General features: G+C 35.7%; 1 protein-coding gene across 1 annotated transcript; it reads right to left on the bottom strand.

Moving 5' to 3' along the window:
- Positions 1-4,483: 4,483 nt before the first annotated feature.
- Positions 4,484-6,944, bottom strand: LOC107796263 (heavy metal-associated isoprenylated plant protein 3). Its single transcript, XM_016619013.2, has 5 exons — positions 6,809-6,944; positions 6,529-6,697; positions 5,948-6,219; positions 5,350-5,437; positions 4,484-5,242 (listed from the first exon to the last, which is right to left on the bottom strand). Exons 1-5 carry the CDS (start codon positions 6,815-6,817, stop codon positions 4,764-4,766), a joined length of 1,017 nt encoding a protein of 338 aa, XP_016474499.1. The 5' UTR covers positions 6,818-6,944; the 3' UTR covers positions 4,484-4,763.
- Positions 6,945-20,849: the final 13,905 nt, after the last annotated feature.

The following is a 20,849-nucleotide window of genomic DNA, read 5'->3' as shown; positions in this document are numbered from 1 at the left end:
CCTTTTGAAATACTTAAAAGAATTGGAGATATGGCTTATGAACTTGCATTGCCGCCTAGTATATCGGGTGTTCATCCAGTGTTTCACGTATCTATGCTTAGGAAATATGTGGGAGATCCATCTCATGTTTTGGATTTCAGTACAATGCAGTTGGATGGTAATTTGAGTTATGATGTGGAGTCGGTGGCCACTGTGGACCGGTAGGTTCGAAAGTTGAGATCAAAGAACATAGCTTCAGTGAAAGTACAGTGGAAAGGCCATCCAATCGGAGAAGCTACTTGGGAGACTGAGCGGAAGATGCAGAGCAAATATCCACACCTATTTGAGACTCTAGGTATAATTCTAAACTCGTTCAAAGACGAACGTTTGTTTAAGAGAGGGAGAATGTAATGACCCGGCCGGTCGTTTTGAGTATTACAGGCCCGTTCTCCCATTTATTGCTTATCATGTGTTCAATTATGATTATGTGACTTGTCAGGGAGGTTTCTTGGAACACTTAGTTCCAAGATTTAAAGTTTAAGTTGAAATAGTTGACCATATGTTAACTTATGTGTACACAACCTCGGAATAGAGTTTTGATAATCTAATAGCTCTGTATTGTGATATTGGACTTAGGAGTGTGTCCGAAAAATTATTTCGAAATCCGTAGTAAAATTAGACTTGAAATGGCGAAAATAGGAATTTAAAGTTGGGAAGTTTGACCGGGAGATTGACTTTTTGATATTAGGGTCGGAATTAAATTCTAAAAATTAGAATAGGTCTGTTATGTTATTTATGACTTGTGTGCAAAAATTTGAGGTCAACCAGACTAGATTTGATAGGTTTCGCCATCGAATGTAGAAGTTGAAATTCGTTAGTTTTCATTCGGCTTGAAGTGGGGTGTGTTTCATGGTTTTAGCATTGTTTGATGTGATTTGAGGCGTTGACTAAGTTCGTATGATATTTTAGGACTTATTGGTATATTTGGTTGAGATCTCGGGGGCTTCGGGGTGAGTTTAGGATGGTTAACAGATCAAATTTGGACATAGAACAAAGTTGGAAATTTTTGCCTACCGATGCAACCGCACATGCGGAAATTATCACCCAAGTGCGAGCCCGCAGAAGCGAGTCTGGCATCACAGAAACGTGAGGTCTGCAGAAGAGGACGAAAACCTTGCAGAAGCACGACCGCAGAAGCGACAAAATATTCGCAGATGCGCCCTGAGCTAAGGAAGGCCTGGACCGCAGAAGCGAGCCCGTAAAAGTGAATGTCTGTCGCGGAAGCGGAAAATTAACTACAAAAGCTTGACCACAGATTCGGCCAAGTGAGCCGGAGATACGGAAACCCATGGACAGAATAAAATCAGAGGGGTTGCGGGATTTTGGCATTTTTGGACATTTCCAACACGGGTTAAGGTGATTTTTCATAGAGAATTCACGGGAAGACTTGAGGTAAGTCACTTGTGATCATTGTTAGTCAATAATATTGATTTATTATTGAGTATTTCGACTAAGATTACGTGTTTTTTAAGGTGAAATTCGAGGATTTGGGCTTAGGGATTTGAAAATAAGATTTGAGGATTTGAAGGTCGAGTTGATATCGGAATTTGGTAAATTTGGTATAGTTAGACTCGTGGTTGAATGGGCGTTCATATTTTGTAACTTTTATTGGGTTTCGATTCATGGCCCCCACTGATAATGTTTGAGTTTAATTTCGAATTTTGTTGGAAAATTAATATTTTCATATGAAATTGATTCCTATAATTTATGTTGACTGTATCGAATTAATTGTGACTAGATTCGAGGCGTTCGAAGGCCGATTCGCAAGGCAAAAGCATATTGAAATAAAGAACTTGCACGGTTTGAGGTAAGTAATATTTTTAAACTTGGTTCTGAGGGTATGAATCTCTGAATTACGTGTTATATGAATTATTTGGAGGTGACGCACATGCTAGCTGACGGACGTGTGGGCGTGCACCGTAGAAATTGTGACTTAAATATATTCCGTAGAGTTGCATAATCAAAGAATTATGTCATTATCCACATATCCTCCACGTGTTGAAGAAATTGAGCCGAGACTAGTATTAAATATCATATTTAGGCTACGTACCAATATTTTTTGGGACCCACATGGGTCATGTTGATGTTGAATTATTTGTTTAAATTGTAATTGTGTACTCAGTCACATCCATCATTTGCATATCACATCTTAGTCTCTGTTGTCATTCCTTGATATATCATATCACCATGTCAGGTTGATTTTCATGTCATTGAGAGTCCGAAAGATTTGAGACTTTGAATGATATTTATGGGACCGGGCTGCACGCCGCAACATATTTTATTTATTTATGCCAGTGAGCGCATTTTTTTTATATATGGGATGAATTTCCCTCGGCATGAAGTTGCCTTATTTATTTATATTTGGGATGGAGTTTCCTAAGCATGGAGTTGCCTTATTTATATATATATATATTTGGGATGGAGTTTCCTAAGCATCAAGTTACCTTATTTATTTACATTTGGGGATGGAGTTCCCTAGGCTGGATTGACCTTGTACAATACTGGGTGACTGACTGTCAGTTGATATATATATATATATATATATATGATATATATATTCGGGATGGAGTTTCCTGGGCTGGATTGGCCATATACGGTACTGAGTGATTGAGTATTCTAAGAGTGTGAGTACACGAGGTTTCCATTGTGGTACATCACATACAACATATATTTTGGCATGTAGATATAAAGATGTCATATTCCTCATATCATGGAAAATTTATCTATTTTACCTGTACTGAGTTTAATTGTTGAGCTGGAAAGCATGCCTACATTTTCTGTACTGTTATTTCTATACTGGATTGTACCTGTTGAGCTCGTCACTACTTTCAGCTCAAAGGTTAGTCTTGTTACTTATTGAGTACATGGGGTCAGTTGTACTCATACTACATTCTGCACTTCGTGTGCAGATCCAGGTACTTCCGGATACGACGGTTGCTAGATTTCAGAGTTTCATCTGTTTGAGATTATCGAGGTAGCTGCTTGGTGTCCGTAGACCTTAACTTTCTTTCCTTTCAGTTATTTGTATTGTTCTACATTTCCAGACAATGTTTGTATGAGTCAGACTATGTTATCATTTAGATACTCATGTACCCAGTGACATCGGATTTTAGGAGTATATTTGTATTAGTATTTGTGGGATTTTCTATTACGTCTAAATATTATATTTTCAAACTTAAAAGAAATTGTGGTTTATTGAGGTTGTCGGCTAGGCTAGTATTAAGATAGACGTCATCACGACATATTAGATTTCGGATCGTGACATTTATCCTACATGGGAGGTGGGATAAAAAAAATTCAATTTAATATGATAAGGTGAGATAAGATAAAATATCTCAGATTAAATATATGATTAAATTTATACTGTATTTGGTTGACGGTATAAATTTATCTCATGATAAACTTATAAAGTTAAACAAACACAGGATAAATTTAATACACGACCCCTTAATGCATTAAATCTTAATTCAATATAATTAAATGAGAGCTAGTCCCTTGAGTAGAGTCTGCAGTACGGCGATGAGTTGTTTAAAAAAGAAGAGGTGGTACCCTTTGGGTAGGCACAAGCAAAAGGTAGAAAGTACAAGAAAAGTGGGTAGTGAGTAGAGCCTAGAAAACTGCAGATTACAGAGTGTCAATTGCCTTCAGACTTTTCTTATGGACGTTTTAGGTCTGGGGGTTCAAGTCCTTGTCTCTGTCTACTTAGCCACTTATCCTTTAATGCACTTTCTTTTGTGCCGTATACTTTGGGGCAAAAACCCATGCTTGATTTTCTTAATTAAACTTAATTTGGTTTGCTTCTCAATTCAAGAATTCCCTTAATTCGGCAGGCATTTATATTATTATGTACACTCTTAAATAATGCGGCATGATTTTTTAAATTACTTAATTTGGTTTGATCATCAATCAAAACAACAACAAAAATAGGCATTATGGTATTACACTCCAAATTAATGTCGCAGCTGTCAATAGACCTTCGTCCTTTTCATTATGGAATATTCTGGGTAAACCATTAGTGCCATACTTTTTTACTTGCATCATTTTCTTTAAAGTAAATAAAGTACTCTCTCTGAACAGAGTTAAATTTTGAGAGTCAGGAATTTTTTTTTTTACTTTAATTTTTTTATATTCCTTTTAGATATGTTGACTTGTTAACTATGGTCATTTATAGTACTTTTTACATAGTACCTAAATATATACATTTTGTTTTAAATTTGTGATCAAAATTAAGAAATTTGAGCTTCACCACATGTATAAATGCTTTAAATTCGCAATCAAAATTTAAAAAGCAACACTTGAAATTCGAACTTCACCACACGTACAAATTTTGTTTGAAATTCGAGTTTCACCGATTCGAGTTTTTCACCATATCCTAACATTAAGTAATTTAGTACCGGGTACCGCACAAAAGAAATACATGCACCAACTTCAAATGCAAGACGGCTTCAACTAAACCTTATAGTCTTTCACTAAATAACATACAAAATTCGAAACAAACGAAATTCTACGGTTCAGACCTAAGCTAACTAGCAGTGGAAGACCATCTGAACAGCAAACTACCATTACACAATTTTTTAAATTAATACTTGCCCATTTTAGTACCCTAATTACATACATATAATTAATAATTATCACCAGCCCTCACTTTATCTACAGGTTCCAGCTTTGAATTCTCTAATATCATACGTTCTAGCCAAAAAGAGTTTGATTACTTTCCATTTTCATCACATAACACTACAAGCATTTGGATTCTCATCACTAAAGAGTTGAGGGGCATGAACTGATACAGGGTATGGATTTTGAAACTGGTCAGCTGGATAAACCGGCCCGTACATATACGGGTATGGATACCCGAATTGGACCGGTTGCTGCATTTGCTGCATCATTTGCATACCATTACCTACATTGCCTATTATCATCTCTCCGCCACCAATGCCGCCGCCTTCCTCGCCCTTTCCCTTCCCTTCGCCACTGCCTCCCTTTCCTTTGCCTCCGCCTTTTCCTTTTTCACCACCACCACCACCACCATTGTCACCGCCTTTCTCACCTTTCTCTTTCTTCTCTCCTGCTTCCTTCTTCGCCGGCACAATTTCGACTTCCTTTTTCAGGTGCTTCTTCAGCGTCTCCGCCAACTCTTTCACATCCATTGACCCTGTCACAGTAACCAAATCTTTTTGCTTGTCTATTTTCATCTCCTTGTACCCTGCAATCACAATCAAAAATCAATTTTCCATTATACCATTCACAAAAACATAACAAATAAAAAATAGCAAAATATAAAATAAGGATTGAATATAGTTCAAATCTAACCTTTGAATTTAGTGACAATTTTGTAGATCTTCTGGATACATCCTTGACAATGGAGATGCACCTTCAGCACCGCCGTGGTAATCGGAGGCTGTAGAACAAATTGCAAAATAAATCCGAATTAAAAATTCTTAATGACTAATTAAATGAATTATAATAATAAATCTCAGAATATTCCATAAATAATTTCTAATTATCACTTGTCAGTTTGACTAATCATGGCTAGGAGCGCCGTAACTGATATAGTACGTGAGAGGCACGTAATTATTTGAAAATTGAAATACTGATTCTTTTTTTTTTTTGAATGAAATACAGTGATGTGAAATGGCGAAGAAACAAACTGACTGCGACAAATGCGCTATTACAGGAAGAAACCGCTAACATACGCCTGTGAAACTTGGGCACATGATTTTACCGCTTATTCCGGAGACAAATGAATCAAAATAAAGTCGATTACTGGGAATTGAAAGAACGATTGAAAATGAACAAGTCACCAGAAAATGCTAAACTGCGCCAGATGCACAAATAGGACAAAAAAATATCAGAATAACAATTATAGTGGCGCATAAAAATAACAGTGGAGTCAGTAATTTTACAGTACCTCTTTCACTTTACTTTTCTTGTTGTCTTCTCCTCCTCCTTTGTTTTCCTTTGGATCCTTGTTTTCCTTGTTCTGCTTCTTCTTTTCTTCGGCTCCGCTACCGCCGCCGTTGCCGCCATCTTTTCCCTTGCCGTCCTTCTTTGGTACCGGCGAAACCAGTTCAACATGCTTGTGTGTTTTCTGCTCCACTTTTTCTCTCAGCATCACCGGATCAACTTTTCCGATTACCGTTAACTTGTTCGAATCAGCATCGCACTGAACCTTCTCCACACCTAAGTTAAGGAATAAAGTAAGAAAATATGAATCAACAGTAACTCTGAGAATTGAAAAGCACAAAGGCAAGGGAGGCGCTTTTCCCTTTAACTTTTTGCTTACATATTACACAGTTACCAAACTCGAAGAATAAGCAGTTAATAGTGATTCAATAAGTTTGTGTGGAATTAAAGTCAAATGCAAAAACAGTGAAACAGAGCACTATAGAAAACGAAGAAAGAACAAAAATAGCAAACACAAATTTTTGAAAAATGCGTAATATATTTAAAATAATCTAGCGGAATACGTTATTATTATAGATAATATACCTTCGAAACTTCGAATGGCTTTCACAACTTTGGAGACGCAGCCTTCACAATGAAAATCAGATTTCAGAACCACAGTTAAGTTCCCGTCGTTCTTCGCTCCTCCTCCTCCTTCCTTCTTCTGAGGTTCTCCGCTCTTCTTCTCTCCTCCTTCATTCTTCTTGCTCTTCTTCTACAAATTAAAACCGAAATACCAAAACAATCACACACTGAAGAAAAACAATAAAAACAAATAGAGAATAACTAACAAAAATGCAAATAGAAACTGTTTTGCAATTCTTACCTCGCCCATTATGGATGTTTAGAAGTCTCTAGAGAATGAAATATGGAAACAGAATGAAAACAGAAGGGCGGAGTGAATTTATAATGGGGGGAAAGAGTGGAAGAGGGGTAGTTGTGTGTGTGCGAGAGAAGTGGAGAGTGGACCGTGTGGTACAGTGAGCTGTCATGGGAATGTGTGAGATGTTATGATGTCGTAAGCATACATGCATGTTATGTTATGATCACGATACTTTATGCATGGCGGAAAACAATCATAGGGGTAATACAGGAATTATAATGAAATTAGTTTAAATGTTGTGATTGATCTTGCAAAAAGTGTTTACACAATTAATTTACTTAAGGCATAAAGAATACATTAAATTTGTCCAAAAAATAGATTTGAACACTTAAACTAAACGGGTGTTTTTTTACACCTTTAAACATATTTGAAGTGAATTATTTTTCTCGTTAACAACTGATTACGCCCAACTCCTAAAAAGGGATTAGCGGTCGCTGCAAATATAATCCGGTCTAAGAGTCCGGAGTCGAATCCCACAGAGAACTAATGTTTAGCTACAACTGTTCACTATCATCAAGAAGACAAGCTTGAACAATTCCTAAGTTATAAATATTAAGACTCTTATGTCTAACTAATTAACTAACAAATTAAAATAGTAAATTAACAACTAAAGACACTAAGGGTTGGAGACAAGATTAAGAAGGTCTAGAGTTATGATTTTTCCCAATTGTCTGAATCTTTCCCGCTATGTCTCCTATAATTTCGCCTAATTATTTTTTATTGATCATGAGTATTTCAGCTGTCGTAATTCTCTCCCGAACAACTACAATAATTTACTCGACATATTCTCCCGAACTACACTAGCTAGCACAATCTTACCGCTCACTATGACCACGTCAAGGCTTTGTTATCCCTAAACCCACATTTGAACCTGCCGCATTGATTCCCCATATACGTTAGGAGTGACGTTGTTCAACAACTACCTAAATATATATCCTTTCCCAAGAAATACATAATAAATAGGCACAGTCAATTGATTGTCATTCAATCAACAGAAATAAGTACGTAGTTGAACAAGTAAAGAAATTCAAAGGCTAAATTATATTTAAACTTAACAAGAATTCATCCTCCAAAAGGTTCCATCAACCCTAAATAATAAATTAGCTACTCATAGTAGTATGTGAAAATTCAATACTAAAATTCATAACCAACAATAGAAAACAGGAAGAAGAAAGGAAAAACTCATGGTTGAATCTTCCTCCTTGTTCCTAGTATATTCTTGCCTCCAAAGGTGTTGTGTAACCCTAAAATAGTGTCTCCTCCTCCAAAGTTGTATAAAAATCACGTTTAACGTGTATTTGGATTACGGAACTTTGTTATGAACTTCTCGTCCAATACAATCCAATCTCGGATAGGAAAGCTGGAATCCGCATCTGCCTTCTTGCGTTATGCGCCCATGGACGCAAACTCAGCTTTTGCAATTTTCCAGTTCGTGAAGCGATCCGTGCCTTCGCTTCACTTCGCTATTTTGTGCCTTCAGTTTTCTCCTTTTTTGCGTCTGTTTTCATGCCACACACGATATTGGACGAGCTCCCAATTATTTCCATCTCTTCCTTTTTGTGTCAAATTGTCATTTTTGTTTATCATTTATATCCAAACTCGTTCCTACACATAAGAAACACATAATGAGCATATTTCAGTTCAAAAACCACGTAATCTCCCGCGACTCACACAAGAATTAATATGCAAATATACAAAAAATTATGCATTTTTCATCATTTATCAACACCCCACACTTAAATTCTTGTTCTCTCTTGAGCAACTTAAAATTAAGCACGTCTGCAAGTACACTTTTCAAAACATACTTAAGATACCTACCAATAACAATGGTTTATATCAATGCTTAGAACCTACATAAGCACTATTTATACTTTTCCTCAAGGTTAAAAATGATGCAAAGACTATTTAAAATATTTGTGTGACTCTTTTTAACATCCAAGCCTCAAAAGATAACTCCAATATATTCCTCTTTTTGACTCGCTTCTTGTGCAAACTAAAGATACGAGTTCCTTACCAATCTATTGTAAAGCATGTACCCTCACCAACAAAATAAAGAGAGTAATTAGTCCGCACACTCAAATATGAATTCAAGTATAATTTAAAGACTCACATAATGAAAGAATTCACTCACTCTCGCAACGAAACTCATGTGCCACCAAAGCTCGTACCATAGGCTTGCCCATAATATAAGTCGCTACTAATTTAAACTCGCAAAGTTTAGGATCAATTAGGTCTTCATGGATTGTAATATAGGCTAAGAGATGGGTAGGATAGATATGGACAATAGTGAGTAAACCTCTTAAGCACTTTTAATACAAAACACTTTAATTTTTAAGCACATCCTCTTCATGATCACTCAACATATCGCTATGAAACCGTACATAACGTAGCCCGTTAACTTTAAGCACATCTACATAAGCACTAGCACATATCAAAGTGAAATGGAGGGATTTTTTTATTTTTTATTTTCTTTTTCTTTTTTCAAAATCTTTTCAGCACCCACCATAAATTGGTATTTCCAGCTAGTGGCTCTCTCAATATACACATGCACCTTTTGGCCTTTCTATGGTTCCACTCAAAAACTACCCAACCTCTTTTTCTTCTCTTCTAGCTACTTAAGTGCTTTCAGAGGTAAAGGTTCAACAAGATTTAATTAAGAACAAAATGGATTCATCTTGTAATGTGGGTACCAAAGAAAAAGTTTACAGGCTCTAATAGGCTAACAAAAGAGAATTTTATCATTGGTCGGCAAGTAACTCAAAGGTCAATCAAAGAAACGCCTATATCATTTTCTAGACTCACAAAGCTTATTTATTTCGCTTCAACTCATACACAGGGAAAGTTCTAGACTAGCAAGGGATGACACAAAGTACAACCAAATATCTCACCTCACACAATGCACATGACTACTCAGGACGGCTCAGACTCGACTATCAAGTTAAGGCAACTAAGCACAGTCATAATATAATTCAATCACATAGGATGTACATAATAGGAGTCAAAAGATGAGCCCAAGTGTCAAAATAAGTCACATATACTCTCGAGGCATATAGTCGCAAGAATCAAGAAGAAAGTACTCAACAAAAATGCTCCATCTCTAAGCCCCGATGTAAAACATGTCAAAAAGTATAGATACTCAAGTTCTTCCCATTCCATTATCAGTTCAAAACAACCAAGGGAAAGAAAAAATAAATCTTTTTGTATTTTTTTTTAGACTTTATACCCTCAAGAAAACTGTCTAGGAAGTCCATCGTTGGGAAAAGTCCAAAATCTTTTGAAAATTTTACTTAAAAAAAAATTACTATCCGGTTCAAAGAGTCATCCCTTGAAAAAGAACCGCGGTCATAAGAAAAAATAAGAGGGATTATTTCTACATAATTATATTTTTTTCAATTTTTTTTTAATACATATAAATTAACACAACTAAACTAGCATAGGAATCCACCCAAACAGTCTCTTCACCCTACACTTAAAATTTTGCATTGTCCCAAGTGCACACCCATAAATACAATTGTCACGACCCAAACCGATGGGCCGCGATGGGCACCCGGTACCTTACTCAACCGAGTACTAACGTAACGTATCTTTCGTATCGTACTATCATAGGTAAATAAGCCGGAGAGGCTGTCGTGAAATAAGTAGAATAAAACATAAGGAAATACTCAATATATGGTGACCCAACTTGATATACCGACTTATACATATGACGTACTGGCCTATAAGATCATACTAGTATTCGTATACATGACATATGTCTACAAGCCTCTAAGAGTACATAGATATCATAAATGCCGGGGGACAGAGCTCCGCCATACCAAACAATACATATTCAAATCATACTGACCAAATAGACAACTCCGGAGCAAGTGGAGTGCACAAACACTTTCTGCTGAGCTAATAGCCTACTAGGAGAACTCTCAATCTGTCTATCGGGACCTGCGGGCATGAAACGCTGCGTCCCCAGGCAAAAGGGACGTCAGTACAAATAATGTACCGAGTATGTAAGGAATGAAAATCAGTAAATCATAGATATGAGAGAAACATGGAGTAAAGGACTCGACATGTAAGTCTGAATAGCTCTGTGAATCTTTTAATATTATAATATCATGCATATGCGTATAAATGTCATACCATGCATAGGTATATGCATTCATAACATCATCAAGCCTCTGAGGGCATCCCATCATATCTTCTCGGCCACTGTGGGTAAATCATCAACGTATACCAGCTGATCAGGTGGTGGTGCGTATATAATGCCATAACCTCTTCCCATATCTCATATACATATAATATATGCGTACATAACGCCTTCTTGTCATGGGTCAATGTACATGTATAAATGCATGAAATTCATAAGAAATATGTTAATAAGATTTCTCGAATATCATAAAATCAATATGCCTTTCGGACAAACTTTATCAAATACATATTTTTCTGAGACCCATGAACAAAGGATATAATAATAATTCATACGGGGAATCAAGAATATAGACATCCATAGTATTTCTATGAATATAGTCATTTATGAAAGTTGCGTATTTTGCTCGTTTCGTTTGTATCATTTGGATCATGCCAAAAAGAAAGAAGGGATAGCCTTAACATACCTTAACTTTGTTGAGTCCTTAATACCTTCCAAGAAATTCTTCAAACAACTCAATCCAATCTACCACATCATAAGGAGATTCAAAATCAGTGCTGAATAAAGGCTAGATCCTCAACTTAAACTAGTAGCTCGTTTACGTAAATTTGGGCAGCATCTCCCCTGTAACTAGGCCCTCCTCCTCCAATACCATATACTAACAACAACAAGAACATAACAATAACAACATGTGAGCATCATTTTCCAACCTTATCACCATCATAATATACTACAAAATAGCCCACATACCCTAATCACTTCATACATAAAATGACAACCAAAGTAGTGTCAAACAACTTAAAATAATGTAATGATGAACGACCAGCCCACCATTCTGTCATTATGTGGTGTTTCTCCACACCATTTATTCTCCAAAACTCCATTAAATAGTAGAAAAATATACAGCCCAAAGGCAACACGAAACAGCCCACAAAACAGTCAACTACAAGTCAAATAACTCGAACTCACGACTTTCGATCACCGTCCCGTGAGTTCTAACTATTAGGAAATGAATTTATCAACCTTACTTGATATTTAAACACTTAAATACAGAAAGTACACATTTTCTTAACTATGAAGTACCTTCCTAAAGTCAAACCACAAGAAAAAGAGAGGCGATATAGCGATACTTACATCGTAGGGATCGTTTTAATGTTATCGCTTCTTGATTCCGTGCCCGGGATGATAATGTTATTTGAAGCTCTTATAGAGAGCTTAAGAGTAAAGTTAGGGGTGTTATTTTGGCGAGCTCTCTGGAAAATTGGAGAAAGAGACGAGATGGGATGCAAATATCCCAATTGTTTTAAAAGTCATAAAGGTGATACTTGGCACCCTTTGATAGGCCCTTCTCCCAATGCTTATAACTTTTTATCCGGGTGTCGTATGAACGAATGGTTAAGTGCGTTGGAAACTATATTCCAAGACCTTCAATTTGATATATAATATATCTCAAAAAAACCTCATAAAGCACACGAAATATATTTCTTAAAAAACTCTGTTATATGGCAAATCCTTAATCGGTGTTTCCGCAACTTTAATCCGATTTTGCTCAAACTTCATATTTTCTATCCAAATATCATATATAGCTATATTATAACTTTAAAATTATTTAAATCATGATTAACAAGTCTCATATTCATTACGTCACCTTGGGACGCACAAAGTGTAATAACAATAGGGTAAAAGAAACTCCCTAGTAGGCCATAGGCCGAAGCATTAGCAGCTCATGGGGTACTCAGACTTCTCCCATACTTGATTCTTTGTGTGGGCACCCTATACTTAGTTCTCACCATCTCACTTGCTTTGCTTTCTTCTAATGGCTTTGCTTCCCATGCTCCTAGAAAATAAAAAGTGACACTACAAAAAAAATTAAAAATTAAAAAAGCAGTAAAGTTGGGTTTTCTCCCAACAAGCGCTTGATTTAACATCGCGACGTGAAGCAAATCACTTTTTGCCTCTACCTCGAGCTTATGAATTGAACCTCAAGTTTTGCTTCAAGTTTTTGGTTATGCTCCAAGTGTGGTGGAACAAATCTAACTGCCCCAAGAAAATAATATAGCATTCTGCTCTTCCTAGCATTTACATGAGGTATGTAATCCTGACTTTCTGGCAAGAAAAATTCCAGAATGCAGGCACCTTGTTACTCATTCCTTGACTCTTCAATTGGCTCAGATGGCTCTATTTCAATATTATTATCCAAACATAATGTGGAAAAATGCTTGGAGTGTGGACCAATGCGCTCAACTACATAAACCTTGAGATTGTCAACATCCTCAACACCAATGACACTAGAGTCAACTAAATATGTATCCTCAATGTCCTTGGTTGACACCGGTATCTCTTCTACAACATTGACATCTTCAAATTTTAGCTGGTTAGAATATTGGTGTTCTACTTTGGACCCCTCCATTGGCACCTCAATTTCTGTCTCTAATGCATGCAGCTCCTGGCTACTATCCATAATATTAACATGTTGAGCATTAAAAGTTTCAACTAGTTGACTCACTTGAGCCTCCTAGTTGCGAATAGTTACATCTTACCTTTGTATCTGCAGTTGTGTCTCATCATTATTTTCCACAAGGTACCTTAGCATATCCTTGGTCTCTTTCAGGTTGTTATCCCCGGGTTCTTTGTTCCTGTTAACCTCACAAGAAAAAGTAGAACTATTATAGTAAGGAATTGGGGAGGATAAGAAATATAAGCACAACCATGAAAGTAACCATCTTGACCACCACACATATCACACACATTCCACACATAAGATTGAGTTGGTGCACTTAACTCTCTCTCGAAAATATTTTGATAATTTTGACATGGGTGGTTTCCTCCACAATATGCATATGAATGATCAAAAGTAGAATTTTCAACATCAAAACTCTCATAGTTCCAAGATGCTATGTCTCACAAATAAAAAAAAATTCAAACTTGATACCAAACAATATTTACAGCTACAACTACAATGTTAGTTCTCCAGCAACGACGCCAAAATTTGATCACGCCCGGCTCTAGTCCTAAAAAGGATAAGCGGTCGCTGCAAATATAATCCAGTCTAAGGGTCCGGAGTCGAATCCCACAGAAAATTAATGTTTAGCTACAACTGTTCACTATCACCAAGAAGACAAGCTTGAACAATTCCTAAGTTATAAATATTATGATTCTTATGTCTAACTAATTAACTAACAAATTAAAATAGTAAATTAATAACTAAAGATACTAAGGGTTGGAGACAAGATTAAGGAGGTCTAGAGTTATGATTTTTCCCAATTGTCTGAATCCTTCCCGCTATGTCTCCTATAATTTCGCCTAATTATTTTTTTATTGATCATGAGTATTTCAGCTGTCGTAATATTCTCCCGAGCAACTACAATAATTTACTAGACATATTCTCCCGAACTACACTAGCTAGCACAATCTTACCGCTCACTATGACCACGTCAAGCCTTTGTTATTCCTAAACCCACCTTTGACCTGCCGCATTGATTCCTCATATACGCTAGGAGTGACATTGTTCAACAACTACCTAAATATGTATCCTTTCCCAAGCAATATATAATAAATAGACACAGTCAATTGATGGTCATTCAATCAACAGAAATAAGCACGTAGTTGAACAAGTAAAAAAATTCAAAGGCTAAATTATATTTAAACTTAACAAGAATTCATCCTCCAAAAGGTTCCATCAACCCTAAATAATAAATTAGCTACTCATAGTAGTATGTGAAAATTCAATACTAAAATTCATAACCAACAATAGAAAACAGGAAGAAGAAAGGAAAAACTCATGGTTGAATCTTCCTCCTTGTTCCTAGTGTATTCTTGCCTCCAAAGGTGTTGTATAACCCTAAAGTAGTGTCTCCTCCTCCAAAGTTGTATAAAAATCATGTTTATCGTTTATTTATATGACCCAGGTAGGATGGAGGGCCGTCCAATACAATCCAATCTCAGATAGGAAAGCTAGAATCCGCATCTGCCTTCGCGCGCCGCGCGCCCATGGACGCGGACTCAGCTTTTGCAATTTTCCAGTTCGTGAAGCGATCCGTGCCTTCGCTTCACTTTGCTGTTTTGTGCCTTCAGTTTTCTCTTTTTTCGTGTCCATTTTTGTGCCACGCATGAGATTGGACGACCTCCCAATTCTTTCCATCTCTTCTTTTTTATGTCAAATTATTATTTTTTGATCATTTATCATCCAAAACTCATTCCTACACATAAGAAACACATAATGAGTATATTTCACTTCAAAAATCACGTAATCGCTCGCGACTCACACAAGAATTAATTGCAAATATACTAAAAAATATGCACTTTTCATCATTTATCAACAACTAATGTGGCAAAAAATAGAAAGAAAATAAATTAAAAGAGCGTACATAATAGGAAAAAAAAAGTGGCCCCCTCTTCTTTGTCCTTCTTCCTCACCCCCCGTCCATTTCTTCTTCGCAGATAGTGCAGTAAACTATTGAAGCTTTAATCCAACTCGAAACCACCCAAATCTTTCACCAAATTTTCCCAAATTTCAGATACAGACTCCATAAATTGCACCCAACAAAATCTCGCAACACCCAAAGTTAAAAGTCTTCAAACAAAAGTCTCTCTCTCTCTCTCTCTCTCTCTCTCTCTCTCTCTCTCTCTCTCTTTTTATTTCTCTCTTCTAGGTTTTCAAAATCAATCTTAATCGGTCTCCAAAAAACTCAAAAATTCAATGCGGTAAATGTTTTATTTCGTGGTTAATTTTCGATCTACTCCTCTATTTATTCATTTGAATTTTTGAATTAGAGGCGCAAATAGAAGCGGTTTTGAACATAGAGAAGAAGATGAGGCAAGTTGGAGATGTCGCCGGAACTAGGAAAATGACAACTAATATTATTCAGTTTGCTACAAAAGCTTGCGCTTGGAATACCTAAAATGTCGTTAAAATTAATTATTTGTCAGTTTATTCTATAAGTTTGTTAAGCAAATTTATTTTTTTGTTTGTAAAAATAGAAGTAAGAAAAATGGAAAAGAAAAAGAGTACAAATTACAAAAGATAGAAAATTTCTGACGTAGCGCTGACATGGTGCCTGACCTGGCGCGTGTCAAAAATAACGCATATTGTGAAACTGGTATTCGTGTTTGAGGTGGTGAAATAATTTATTTCAAATATGTTTAGGGGGTAAAAGAATACCCGTTTAGTTTAAGTGTTCAAACATATTTTTTGGAAAGGGATCTTTATGTATTTTCCCTTTACTTAACTACAAATGAATTCTAAAATGAGTTTATGTCTTGTGATTAATAGTACAAAAGGTATTTACACAATCAATTTAGTCAAAGTAATTACAAATAAGTACTCTTATCTATTATAAACATTCATAATTTGATTAAAATAGTAATTAATAATTTGCACCGATAGTAAAAAAAATTACGTTGTCAATTACACCTTTTATATACGATAATTTTTCCTTTTAAATATGTCCAAGAAAATAATATATTACTTCATCCGTACCGATGCATGTGGCACCCTTTTTTTTCTAGTTAGTTCTACAAAGAATGTCACATTTTGATATTTAATACTTAACATGTTTACTTAAAAATATCCATTTTTCTTCTTAATGAAATGATTTATAGTCACACAAATATTTATAAATTATTTTAGACTATAGGTTTAAAAAAATTAACTTCGTGCCCAGTCAAACACCAGACATAAATTGGGATGAAAGGAATACTATATTTAGACACATTTTACCCCTAATAAAATAGTTTACGCACAAAAATATCTATGATCTATTTTATACCACAAACTTTAAAATATTTTTTGTATCAGATCAAATAACATCACATAAATTAGGTTAGGATGGAAGTAAATATAACTTAAATCATTTTTGAATTTACTAAAGTGCCTGTGCTTTAGGACGATTGGGCTTGGGTAATTGATAGGAAACTTCGTTCGGTAAGGCGTAATAGGTTTTTGTTGGTGGGCCGAAAAGATTAGTGAGGAGCCTTTCTGACTTTTTGAGCCTTTATAGGGAGGGTGTGTCGCTTTTTGTACTTTTGTGAGCTGTAAAGCATTGGCCTACTGAAGTCGTCTTTTGTAAGTCCACCACCATTAGGATTTCTTTAAAGAAGAATTAACACAAATAGCCGCCCACCCAATCATTTAAATTAAAAATAGTCGGTGGAGGTATAATATATGCATAATTTATGTATTATGTATATAATTACGTATAATCAATGTATAATCTATATATATATATCTAGAAAAAGTAAACAATGAATATGACCGGCTATTTGTGTAAAGATCCAATTCTTTTAAAAAACAAAGGAATTTGTAGTCTCAAGAGTAGAAGACGCTTCTTTGTTTTTATTTGTGATTTTGGGTGCATGCTTCGTTGTTCCTTCTTTGTCTTTCAAAAGGTATGGTGAAGTTTTTCATTAATACGTTGACTTAGTTCTACACTTCATGTGTGTTGAGGCAGAGGCGAAATCAGAATTGTACTGATAAAATTATGGGTTCAAATCTATTCAGCAGATTTTTACATATAAATCCATAATTTTCATCGAAAGTTATGCATTCAATTAAACCCGTAACCGAAAGATTACATTCGCCCAGGATCGAGGAATGGTTCACAAACAAAAAAGAAAAGTAAAGGAAAAAAGAGAAAGGTCAAGAAAGAGAATGCTAACTATAAAGTGAACAATGTTTTTTTTTAATAAATAAAGTGGCGCTAACCCTATGGAGAAAGTGAGGAGGAAAATGTCTGTCCCACAACTTTAACTAAGATGATGAAATTAAGAAGCATAAGAAAACAAACAAGGAGAAGAACCAAGGAAAATACTTAAAACAATGTGAATAAAACAAGAAGGAGAGTTTCGTGTTATTTTCATTTGAAGTCCTACGTAACATTTTTCTTTAACCTCCTCATATGAAAGGGTCTGTCGGATACATTGTCGTTAGTTTGAGGGGAATGAGAATAAGAAAGATAAGGAAACAAACAAGGAGAAGCACAAAGGAAAAGTTAAAGCAAAATTGAATTAAACAAGAAAGAGACTTTCCTGTGATTTTCTTTGAAAGCATTTGGAATCCTAAGAATTTTTTCATTCGTCAAATATGACTACAAAATCTTGGACCCTCATGAACGTTGGATACCTAGAGCACCAATCTGCCATTTTCTTTAATATGACTACAACAAGACCATATGCTTATGTATGTTTTAGGAACTTATTGTTGGTCCATATTAATTGAATTCACTATGGGTTTAGACAATATTCGATTTGTAGTAGGAAAAGAAATATTTGAAGTTGAAGCTTAAAAAATGTTTTTGGAAGTTAAATATTTATTTGCAAGTTTCATATATATCGATTTCCAGCAACGGAGTCATTTGCGATTGAGATAAAAGTGTTACAACATATATAAGTACTGTGGCAAAAAATATTTTTGTAATGCCATAGGAAAACCAGTCGTTTTGCCTATTGTAAGCTGTAATCCTTGTCCATATATTAACAATAATATATTGCTTAATAAATCCAGAAAATCTTCTCAACTTATTTTTGAATAGCAATGGGATGTGGGGAAAGTCTTGTCCCGTCCTAACTCCTACTTAGCTTCCTTGTACATATTTTACGGCGCCAAAATGATACACGAAAGGTAATAACAAATAATAATTACGTCTCAGTAATAAATAAGTTAAGATGGACCATATTAATTTTTATTTCTCCATTTAAGCCCAATTCATTCATGTAGCATACGAAAGAAAGCAGCTCATTATTTGATAGCAAAGGGAAGATAAGTAGTAAAGGATATGATGTTTGATATTGTCTTTCTTTATGTCTTTATTCTGAAACCAAATAATGAGCTTCAGAATAAAGATATGCTCCAATTCTATTGCATTCCTCAAGGAATCTCCCAACTTGGTCTCCAACTGAGAATCGCCCGTTTCATTACTTAAATGCTGGCAGAAACCTTTGGTGCTTTTGCTTTGACGAATGAATTGAATTGAGAGAAAATTCGAGGTATACCCTAGCACTTTGTGCACATTTTTTTTTTTAAACAAATAAGTTTCATCTTGCAAATTAAATAAGAATTCCCAACAGATTGTCTTAGCAGTTTGAGCAGATAGCGAACAACTTTTTCATAGGCATCAGTCTCCAAAATATCACATCAATCCGATCACTACTAATTCTAGATTATCAGGAGACGCTGGACATTAGAATTCAAAAGGTTCTCTCTCTCTTTTTTTTTTTTTTTTTCCCTCTCTCCTTATCTTGGCCAATTCCGAGCTCCCTCATTATAAAATTTCAAATAAAATTGTATAGCTATTCGGCTATGCCCCATCCTGCTAAGAGTTTCCCTTCCGGCAGCACTATTATTGTTTGACCTAAAATTTAGATATGGGTTTAACCAATTATATTAAATAAAATAGAGTCAATCTTATCTAATATTAATGTCCAAAAGATACGTTAACCGATCTTGTAGTAAGATAATATGTATATTATACAAATGACAATAAATGTTGACAACACTAACAATATTCAATGACCAAAAAGAAGGGGATAGCATTAAGTAATAATAAATAGCAATGGATGTCATTTAAATAAATAAGAATGTGTGAGTCACTCGAAAATAGATGAGATCTGTGGTTATTTCTTCTGATAATGATAAATGATTGATGAGACTTCGAATGTTGAGATTGTTCTTGGATCGAGTGGAAAAGTTAGGCAAGAATCTTCGGAAAAAGGTATTTGTTGTATCTTTGCAATGACGCCAAATTCTATATCAAAAGTCAATATATTTTCGTACAAGTAAATATCTTCTGTCTCCTATCACTATGCCTTTTTCTATTTATAGGGAACATATACCTAAAAACTCTAATAGTACATGTCTAGAGAATATCTATTAGAATATTCTCTTTTATGTCTTATCCTAAAACTAGTTGTTATAACTCTGTCTAATATTTTCGACCTCGACCTTGATCTACGATGGCTCATCGACCCCACCCTTCATCTCTTAATGGACCACTTCAACCTTGGGCAAGCATTTGTTGAAGTCGTACTGATAACACGTAGCAGCCTACAGAGGCCCTCTTAATGCTGACACGGCTTACTCATATCAAAGATAATTTTTGACCCATACAGTTAGTCCCTCCGCTTGTTGAGGTTGTCCTTAGAGGCGAATTCAATGAGCGAATAATGTCGTCCGTGGTCGATCTTATCGAGCAGACTATACGGGTCGTGATCGTTGTGGAGAGCAAGCAATGTGGCACTTTGTGGGCCGCATATTTCAAATCCCTTAAATATCCTGGGTAATTTGTAGAAGCCACCTGCTCCAAGAAAAGGAGTGACGTCATGTTGTCATGCGTCATTATGATTATGATTCCCGACATATTGCGTCAATTCTGACCCTTAATTAGTTCGGTCGTTTATGATCTCTATGCTAATCATGACTAGCCGTTTCGATTCTGGTGCCCCTAAAGCTTATAAATAGGGGAGGGTTCATTGATTTTATGTTTTTCCACACTCTTTATATTTCATAAGCAAAATTCCTACTTCTCCTTCGTAGGATTTTACCGCCTCTCTGTTACTTTCTCTACTTCTTTGTCATCATCTATAACAATGTCGAACTTCTCATCCGATGTCCATATGGAAGATCATTCTATCCCTTTAGATGTCGTTTTCCCTGATCAGGGAGAAGATGTTGCAGTTGTTGTTGAGGAGGAAACCCTCTATACTGTAGACTTGAGGTAATATCCCGGTACCCTGATACCAAACCCGATTTCCACAAAGCACCTAAAGTGGTGATTAAGAGGTTCCGATCTACAATGACGGTCGAGTGTTTAGCCGAATTTAAGGCTAGTCGGACTTCTTGATCACGTGGAA

Source organism: Nicotiana tabacum, chromosome 9, assembly GCF_000715075.1.
Source record: "Nicotiana tabacum cultivar K326 chromosome 9, ASM71507v2, whole genome shotgun sequence".
Lineage (NCBI taxonomy): Eukaryota > Viridiplantae > Streptophyta > Magnoliopsida > Solanales > Solanaceae > Nicotiana > Nicotiana tabacum.
This window is presented reverse-complemented; position numbering and strand designations above follow the sequence as displayed.

Coding starts and splice junctions, on each gene's coding strand:
- LOC107796263 (XM_016619013.2), bottom strand. Junction 6,220..6,528: donor AGCCATTCGAAGTTTCGAAG/GTATATTATCTA, acceptor TCCTTAACTTAG/GTGTGGAGAAGGTTCAGTGC. Junction 5,438..5,947: donor AGAAAAGTAAAGTGAAAGAG/GTACTGTAAAAT, acceptor TTTGTTCTACAG/CCTCCGATTACCACGGCGGT.